This window comes from Sinocyclocheilus rhinocerous, unplaced genomic scaffold (assembly GCF_001515625.1).
Source record: "Sinocyclocheilus rhinocerous isolate Xijiao unplaced genomic scaffold, SAMN03320098_v1.1 scaffold2213, whole genome shotgun sequence".
Taxonomy (NCBI): domain Eukaryota; kingdom Metazoa; phylum Chordata; class Actinopteri; order Cypriniformes; family Cyprinidae; genus Sinocyclocheilus; species Sinocyclocheilus rhinocerous.
Genome location: NW_015634046.1, coordinates 14,434 through 24,110, shown reverse-complemented (window position 1 = coordinate 24,110; position 9,677 = coordinate 14,434). Strand labels below are relative to the sequence as shown.

General features: G+C 34.6%; 1 protein-coding gene across 1 annotated transcript in view; it reads right to left on the bottom strand.

Annotated features, from left to right (window-relative positions):
* The window catches only part of LOC107745359 (formin-1), a 95,654-nt gene extending 90,406 nt beyond the window's left edge, over window positions 1-5,248 (bottom strand). The window contains exons 1-2 of the mRNA XM_016559231.1: window positions 5,189-5,248; window positions 2,257-3,613 (exon numbers count right to left, since the gene is read on the bottom strand). Coding sequence (XP_016414717.1) covers window positions 2,257-3,505 — 1,249 coding nt within the window. The 5' untranslated portion in view covers window positions 3,506-3,613; window positions 5,189-5,248. The remainder of the gene's footprint in view (window positions 1-2,256; window positions 3,614-5,188) is intronic.
* Window positions 5,249-9,677: the final 4,429 nt, after the last annotated feature.

Below are 9,677 nucleotides of genomic sequence, written 5' to 3'. Positions count from 1 at the left end.
ACGTTTATTTTTTAATATTCTATGCTATTTTAATATTTTCTTTTTGTGATTAGAACGTTATTTAACGGTTACAATTTTTTTTTCTTACAACTATTTTCACACAAAATATAACGTTTATTTTTTAATATTCTATGCTATTTTAATATTTTCTTTTTGTGATTAGAACGTTATTTAACGGTTACAATTTTTTTTTCTTACAACTATTTTCACACAAAATATAACGTTTATTTTTTAATATTCTATGCAATTTTAATATTTTCTCTTCATGATTAGAACGTTATTTAATGGTTACAAAAATGGTTTCTTACAACTTTATTTTCACACAAAATATAACGCTATTTAAACATTTATTTGTAATATTATAAAAACATTAAAATGTTCTTGTTGTGATTAGAACATTATTTAAAGGTTACAAAAACGTTTCCTAAATGTTCTACTAAATTTTATTTTACCCAAAAATATAACATTATTTGAATATTTATTTGTAATATTCTAAAGTCGCTAAAATGTATAGTCTTCTTTGTGATTAGAACATCATTTGAAGGTGACTAAAACATTTATTTAATGTTCTACTAATTTTATTTTTACCCAAAATATAACATTATATGAACTTTTAGTTCTATAGTTATAAATAGTTATAAAGTTATAAATCTAGTTATAAATCTCTATGAACATTAAAATTTTTTTAAATTTTCGTTATTTAAAGGTGACGGAAATATTTCTTAAACATTCTACTAAATTAAATTTTTACACAAAATATAACGTTATTTGAACGTTTATTTGTAATATTCAAAGTTTTTTTTTGCGATTAGAACGTGAAAGGTGACTAAAACATTTTTAATGTTCTACTAATTAAATTTTTACCCAAAATATAACGTTATTTATTTGAATGTTTATTTGTAATATTCTAAGAACGTTAAAATGTGCAGTTTTCTACACATTATTTAAAGGTGATGAAAACATTTCTTAAATGTTCTACTAAGTTTTATTTTTACCAAAACTATTATATGTTATCATGTTATTTTAATGCTAAAAAATGTTTCTTAGAACCTTCAAGTACAAATAACATCATGTTGTTGTTTTGTCTTAATGTTTTAAGAATATATATGAAGAGTTCAGTTAGAAATTTTCTTCTAAAATAAGAAGTTATATCAGGCTCCTAAGTGTAGATTGAGTATTTTAACTTTAATGTCAATAAATAGGTTATTTTCACTGTCATTAAAGTGAAATAACTGAATATAAATAGGGATGCACGATATTGGATTTTTGCCGATATCCGATATGCCGATATTTTTCAACTCATTTTGGCCGATAACCGATACCGATATATTTCCTTTTGTTTGGAAACAACACCAAGTCTCTCCTGTGCAGAAATGATAAATACAATTATAATTTTGGTTAGTTTTTAACAACAATTATTTGTTAGAATTAAATAAACAATAATAGTTATTTTATAATGAAAGTACAATGAAGATTTGAAAATAAATAAACTATATTCAATCTCTGTATTTTAATTTTTTTTTCAGAAAGATGCAGTTGTAACCTTAACATTTTATTTTAAGATTTAACATTTGTAGATGGTCTAAAGCAAAAGAGTTGTAAACATTCTGAAAATCTTTTAGCGCTCATAATTTGTTTAAAAAATATAACATATTACACATTAATGAATAAATCAGTATATATAAAATTATTTAAAGTGTCGTTTTTTTTCATGTAAGCTATAGCTTCTGACCTTTAAATCAAAACATACTCATGATTTTATGACATCAATTACTGCTTTATTTAATCAGAAACACAGTCTAAATGTTATTTGTGTATTTTGCTTTCATTTTATTAGAAGTAGGCCAACAGCGCAATTACGGTTTACTCTATCACACACCTAACAAGTCATTCTGTACGTGCTTTCACAGATTAAATGCAGCGAAACAGTGAATCTAATCATCAAGGCAAATCTTTGCTTCAAGAATGAGCCACACTGTCGCTAGCACACCCTGAGCAAACGTGAGTTAACGTATTCCTCTTATCGGCAAGACGTATCGGCATACTTTTTCATATCGGGACGATGCCGATATTTACATTTAAAGCCATTATCGGCCGATATCGGTCCGATAATATCGTGCATCCCTAAACATAAACATAGGAGCCTGAGAAAAATGATAATTTTAAAGGAAAATTTCAAATGGCACTTTTGCATTTGAACTCTTCGTATGAACTGTTACATAACTTTTAGTTTGAACTAGAAGAGCAGTTTCCCACCTGAGGTCGTGGCACTCGATGTACTAGCTCCATTCAGATAGAAATGATTGCTGAGGTTCAGGTCTAACCGTGTGACCGTCCGACGGTTGCCGTTTTTGTCGATGACCTCTGTGTCGACTTTAGGCTCGTCTCTCGTGGAACGTTTATTTCCATCTTCCTCAGGCAGCAACACAATCCGGTGGTTCATTTGGGGGCTCGGAAGTTGCGAAGACAGAGGTGATAAGACAGGAGACATGCTCTGGAGACTGTTGGCAGGAGGATAAGACACGTTGAAGAGCCCAGAGAGAGAGCTTGATGTAGGGCTTCTGCTCCAGGGATGAAGCTTAGAGCTTCTAGAGTTGGCGTCAATGGTTTTCTCAAAGAGCTTGATCTCTTCTTGTCCAGCTTGCTGGTTGCGGTGATCCACATCCAAGCTGGAACCAGATACAAGTTTCTCTTTGGAAGCCGTATGGTTTTGTTTTGCAGCCACATCGTCCCTTCTCACGTCTCTTCGATTGGTTTCCAAACGTCCAAAGGTTGATTGACCTCGTTGGTTTCCCTCAATATTCCCATTTCCCACTGGTTTCTCGTACTCCAAAGTGAGCTGGCTATCAAACTCCGACGGATCCATTTCGGATTCAAAAGAATGAGGCTCTTCCATAAAATCCCAGCCGTGATCGTGGGCGATCTGGAAGTGTTCCTCCATTGGAAGAAAAGGCTCGCTGGAGACGCGTACATAAGAGCCTGACCCTGGAGCATCCCGGCCACGGAAGGAGATTGGAGTTCTGGATGCTTTCGGAGAAAACTCAGATGCTCCACTTTGCACCTTCTTCTTTATCCTACTTTGCGAGAACTCTTCAGCACTGTGCATCTTCTTAGAACCCAGCTTCTTCAGCTTACGAACTCTTGAAGCTGCTCTCTTATGCTCTGGGGACAGAGAAAAAGCGCTACTAACATCACCTTGCCCGTATCCTTCCAGGAGCTTTCCATCCTGCTTTCCCATTTTAATCCTGTCTGCGCAGTCGCTGCATAAAGACAGGAGGTCCGTCAGCAGCTGATGGTGTTCTGCGGTGAGCCAGTTGAGCTGCGCGACCGCTTCTTTTGTCGCCTCGCAGTAATACTGGCCTCTTTGTTTAGCGTCTTCATCCTGAGGCCGGGTTTGGCCAGCTCGGGAGAAACCTCGGGATTTCCTCGTTGGGAAGTAGAGACTGATGAAGCACAGCTCCTGGATGGGTTTGTACAGACGCAGCACCGTGTGCGTGCCTTCCATTACGGGCCCGTTTTAATTAGTCACACTCCTAAATTAAGCTGGCAGTTGTCTCGTCTCGAGTCGGGTGGACTGACACGCCAGGTGTTCATCATCGGGCCTATCGAAGGCCTGTCAAAATGACGGAAGCTTTTAATGCGACATAAAGATGCATGTAGAATTGTAGATATACAACCGATTTTGGTCCCACTTTATATTAAGTGGCCTTAACTACTATGTACTTGCATCAAAAAATAAGTACAATGTACTTATTGTGTTCATATTGCATTGCAAAACACTTTTGCTGCTAGTGAGGTGGGATACTGGTAAGGTTAGGGACAGGTTTTGTGGTATTTAAATTAATTACAGATGTAATTACATGCAGGTATTTTTAAAATATAAGTACAATGTAAAAACATGCATGTACACGATAAGTGCATTGTATCAAATTATTGAAATACACAGTAGTTAAGGCCACTTAATTTAAAGTGGGACCCAGATTTTTATCTAAAAACCTTATTGACACATGAATTATTACATAGACACAATGCTTTAAAATCCACAACAAAATCAAAAGTTTCTTTAAATAATCATTTTGATTAATAGCAATTAAAAATAGGCTTTAAAGTAATCAACAAGTATTCAATTTGGCTTGCACATTGAATTATTTTTAAAAACACAAACATGCACAAAAAAAAATGTATACACTAAACTTGTTGTAATTTTTTTTTTTGAAGTTGCAAATACAAATATGACATTTTACAAGAAAATACTATTTTAGTCTTTCTACTTTATGTTTAATTATATGCGTTAATTGCTGATTCTCTGTAAGTATTTGTGAAATTTACTAGCAATTTCTGAGTAAATTTGTTGTTTTTCAGAGAATAAAATTAAAAGTAATATTTAAAAGTAACCTTTGTACAATCATAAGCAAATATTGTCATAATCAACAGACTTATCCTGTAATATTTCATTAACTTATCTTGTAATATTTCACTGTAAGACATGTTTACAGGCCAGAAAATAAACTGTGGAGTTGCTTTGGCAAAATATCCTTGAATGCACAACTAACAGTGGGTCTTTTGATAATGACATTCAGTACGCTTTATACTGCTAAAGCCTTTGAACTGTATGCATAATTATTTAAATAAGCAGTCGAGTGAGTAAAGCACCCTTCATTATGAGCCTCATAATAATCAACCATCACACACACATTATAATGTCACTTTAAAATAATGTGAGCTCATGCATAAGCTGCAGTGAATGTCCCTTTAAAACATGACATGACAGTTCAGCAGTGATCAAACCAAAACAAATTAGTATCTTATATGGGTGCATTATAGGAGAGGTGCATTGCACAGTGGCAGTGAATAGTCTGCACTATAATGAGCATCATTTATTATGCAGAAAGTTATTTTTGCACTGCTGCATCATTGATGCTTTAAACATTCACTGCATTTCGCACAGCCACGCGATCACTTTGCATTCAACAATGCATCTTTAATGTTGCTAAAATATGATTACGATCAATTGCATTTGCATGACCTTTTCATATCTATAATAAAACACAGCATTAAGTTCTGCGTCTTTTTTTGCTGCTGTTCGTCCAGCACTATCTCATCCGCATTAACACATAATTTCAGCCTAAATTAACGTGTTTGATTTTAATAATCGAGTGTTATATTAAGTTAATAGTGCTAAACTCACCCGTCTGAGGTGCATAACGGATCCGCGTCTCTCTCTTTCTCGGAATAAAGTGCGTTCTGGAGGACAGCGCTCTCAGCCTGTGATTGACAGGCACGCAGACCAGTTAGAGGCGGCAGCGTTTGTATCCGCGGCTGTGATTGGTTGGCTTCAAGGTGGCCCCGCCCCATCAGAAGTGTGTCATAAAGCAAAGCAGCAGTGCTGCAGAATATCAGCAAGACAGCAGTATGGACTTAAAGGGGACAGAAGACAACATACTCCTTTAACCCTCAAGCATCCGTGTGTGTGTGAGAGAGTGTGTGTGTGTGCGTGTGTGTGAGTGAGAGTGTGTGTGTGTGAGAGTGTGTGTGTGTGTGAGAGTGCGTGTGTGTGAGTGTCTGTCTGTATGTGTGTGTGTGTGTGTGCAGAGTGACACAAATAAAAAGCTCAGTTGTTGGCTCATTCAATTTTGAATGTATGTGTAGGTTTTGTATGTGTGAGTGACTGTTTTTATTCGACAAAATTAAAAATTAAAAACTTGCTGTGTTATAGGCTCATTCAATGCTTTGTATATGGGTTTGTGTGTGTGTGCGTTTGTGTTTGTCACATTGAGAATGTTGTATAGACTCACCCCTTCATTCATGTGTATGTATGATCTGCATTGTGTTGGATTTATTGATTTTAATTGGATAATAACAAAATAAAAAAAGCTCTGAATTTTAGTATTTCCCATTCATTTCCTATGGGTGCCCATTTTTGTCCATGAAGGACAAATTAAGGAGTTTTTTTCCCCCAACCACTTAAGTCTACCGCTCATATTAAGTAAACTATTAAATAATAATAATAAATAAATAAATAAAGATTTTGCCCAGATTTGTCCCAAAGGATGCTTGAGGGTTAATTCAATACGTGCTTAACCTAAACAGAGAACATCTATCGATTTATCTATTAAATAATTATATAAACGACTAAATATCCCACAAGGTTAGTAAAACCTGAAACCATCTGAATGGAAATGAAACGCAGAAACGTTTGAGTGCGGGTTAAAAGATGACTACCTCATTATAAAACGGTTTATAGTCCACAGAAAGTTCAAACAAGCTAAATGTATCGAAAAATAGAGTGTCATGTACATGTTCAATTATGTATGTGAGAATTCATGACAATATATGTGTTCATTCTGAGGTGGAAAAAACATAATTTGGAGGTTAATTAATTTTACAGTGAAAAAAAATACTTTCACAAAATTTTGATTTACTGAGGTGTTTGTGTGCTGTACCTGAGATGACAGGACATTATCCTCACGTTTCCTCCTGAGGTTATAACGATGACAAATACTTCAATACTCTAGTAGATCACAGTTTACACAGTTTTTACACCAAGAGACGCGTGGCGTTAAAACGAGATCGAAATTCCGCGCGCCCATTTTAAATCAAATTTCAAACGGCTGCGGCACGTGAGACAGAGTTGCCAAGTCCGCGGTTTTCCCGCGGAATTGGGCTACTTTAAAGGGATAGTTCACCCAAAAATGAAAATTCTGTTATTAATTACTCACCCTCATGTCGTTTGCTCCAAACCGGATATTGCTCCAGCAGATATTTTTGATGAAATCAGAGAGATCTCTGACCCTGCATTGACAACAGGGCTGTCAAATAAAAATTCGCATTTCGAATATTTGTCGAATTCAAAATAAAAATCCACATTTGAAGGCAAAAACGTTGCATTTGAATTTCAGGTGTGCATCAGGCAGCCTTAGATGCGATGACGATGCTTTTGTTAGCCTATCCAGTTGAACCCACAAAAAGCGGCGATGCTCATTCAAAATATTGCAGAAAAAGAGAACATCAATGCGGAGAAGATCTACGGCAAAACTGAAACCAAGCCATTCACACAGAAGGCATATTTATTGCATTTTCTATAGGGACATCTATCACCGTTGCACTCGTGTCTCGCACAATAGAGCCGCATGTTTAGAAAGCCGTGTCAAATTAATGTAAGACTAAGTTCAACTTTAAAAAATATCATGTCCCCAGACTTTATGGCGGTTTTTCCCCATTCCACTTCATCTCATGTTTTTAAACGAAAAAACACGTTTTCGGTCCTTTGTATTAAACTATACATACATGCGTGATGCTGTTTTGTTTCTAATTGTTTAAGCAACTAAATTATTTATATGTACATTTACATTACATTTAGTCATTTAGCAGACGCTTTTATCCAAAGCGACTTACAAATGAGGACAATAGAAGCAATCAAAATCAACAAGAGAGCAATGATACGCAAGTGCTATTTATATTTGGTTTATAAACATTATTTTAAATATTATGCACTTTGTTCAAAGATGGCCTTGTTATGTTATTACTTTGAATAAACGTGCATTAATAATATCTTGCTCATGTGGCCTCAAGAGAGAAGCCAAAAGCTTTTCCCCCAACTGAAATAATGCCGTTTAAATTCGAATATAATTCGAATATGATCATATTTAAGTACAAAATTCGAATTTAGTTAAGCAACTGAAATGTTCCCAGACCCAGAAACATAGTGGACTTTGTTAAAATAGTCTATCAGTGTAATTTCAACCGTAATTTTACGAAGCAATGACAATATTTTTTGTGTGCAAAGAAAACAAAAATATTGTCTTTAACATCTTAACTGTCCCAGGAGAGAAGAAATCATTGAATGAAGATGTTATTTTTATTTTATTTGCACACAAAATGTATTCTCCTAACTTCGTAAAATTACGGTTGAACCACGTCGCATGGACTATTTTACCGATGTCCTTACTACGTTTCTGGGCTGGGAACATTTCAGTTGCATTGCTGTCTATGGAGGGTCAGAGAGCTCTCGGATTTCATCAAAAATATCTTAATTTGTGTTCCGAAGAACGAAGGTCTTACGGGTTTGGAAATACATGAAGGTGCATAATTAATGACAGAATTTTCATTTTTGAGTGAACTATCCCTTTAAGACTGTTGTTTTTTCATGTCAGGTTGAAGTGACAAAGTGATATTCAGCCGCTGGAATGTGAATTGTACCAAAAAAACGTGTATTTTAACCCCCCGAACGCGATTTTTACCGGGGGACCTCTCTCAAAACGTGATTGGGCTAGTTTTGGGCTAGTTTTGAGTAGCAGTAGGGCGGGTTTTGTTGCGAAAACCTGGCAACCCTGTGTGAGGGACGCATGCGCGCTTTAAAGTTCAAACTGACGCACAAACAGTAACTGACGCACGTACAGTATTAAATATTTACACTTACTGTAGCATCTTGAGATGACAAAACGTATTTTAATAGAAATATAAAAGCAAACAAAGCGAAAAAGTAACGTTTTGTGACTAGTTACACACAGTTATATGGAGTATTAATAGTAGGACATATTAAAGTTAAAAATTAATTAAACTGAAGCGTCCTCAACTCTTCAATCAAATACTAACACTGTCAGGTTCTCCTGAGGTTATATGCACACTGATATAGTGTGTTTTTAATATTATTTTAATCTTTATAGGTCGAGTTTATAGATCTTTATAGGTCTAAATGTTGGTTTACATTTACATTTTTGCATTTGTAGACGATATTTATGCGAAAAAACAAACAAACATGGAATTAGTTGAGCTACAGGGAATACATAATGCATTATTCTATTTCTATTTATATATTTTTATGTTGTCACACCACTAGGGTGCAGCAGAGGATCAGACATCAAGCTCTGGTTTTAACTGCACTGGCCAATACTTATGTTTTGATTGAAGTAATAGTTTATTATTTATTTAATTAATTTATACAATTTCTAGTTCTGAGCAAAACAAGGAATAAAGTGTAACAATAGTACTAAATATAACAAATATGGGACTCTGTAGTGTACCATATAGGACTCATATCTCACATAATTGATGATTACATTAGAATGACATGAAACCAACAAGAAACAAGCAACAATAAAATCTTTCACATGCATATGCAAAGACATCAGAAAAAAAAAGATTTATAATACAGTTTTTGTTGATCGCTTTGGTACTAATTTCACAAGTAAGGTGTACTTTTTCAAAACTCTTAGTACAAAAATCCAAACTGATCACACTTGTAACACAGCTTGTCATTCTTTCAAAACCTGATGTAATGCTTTTATTCAGTTGCACATATTTTCAGTCCACATAATCACTGTTTCAAACACAAGATTATTGTAATATGTAATGACAACATTTGGTTTAATCACCGAAACACAACAGTATGATCTTCTTTCAGTTTAGTACTTTTAACAATCAGTTCATTTAATAGCAAACAATACAAGATACGTGTTTCAAATCGGCCTTAGTGCTGAAATTAGTATGCTACAGTACTGTAAAAGACAGATTACACAGTTTTCACATTAGGCAATACACTTACATTACCCAACTTTTACAGAATCTATAATTTCCATAATATCTATCTTATGTGTAATCAAGTGAAGGATCAATGAAGACATCCTCTCCAATCATATGGGCAAATTTGTTTTTATTTTTCAGATATAATTGTAACA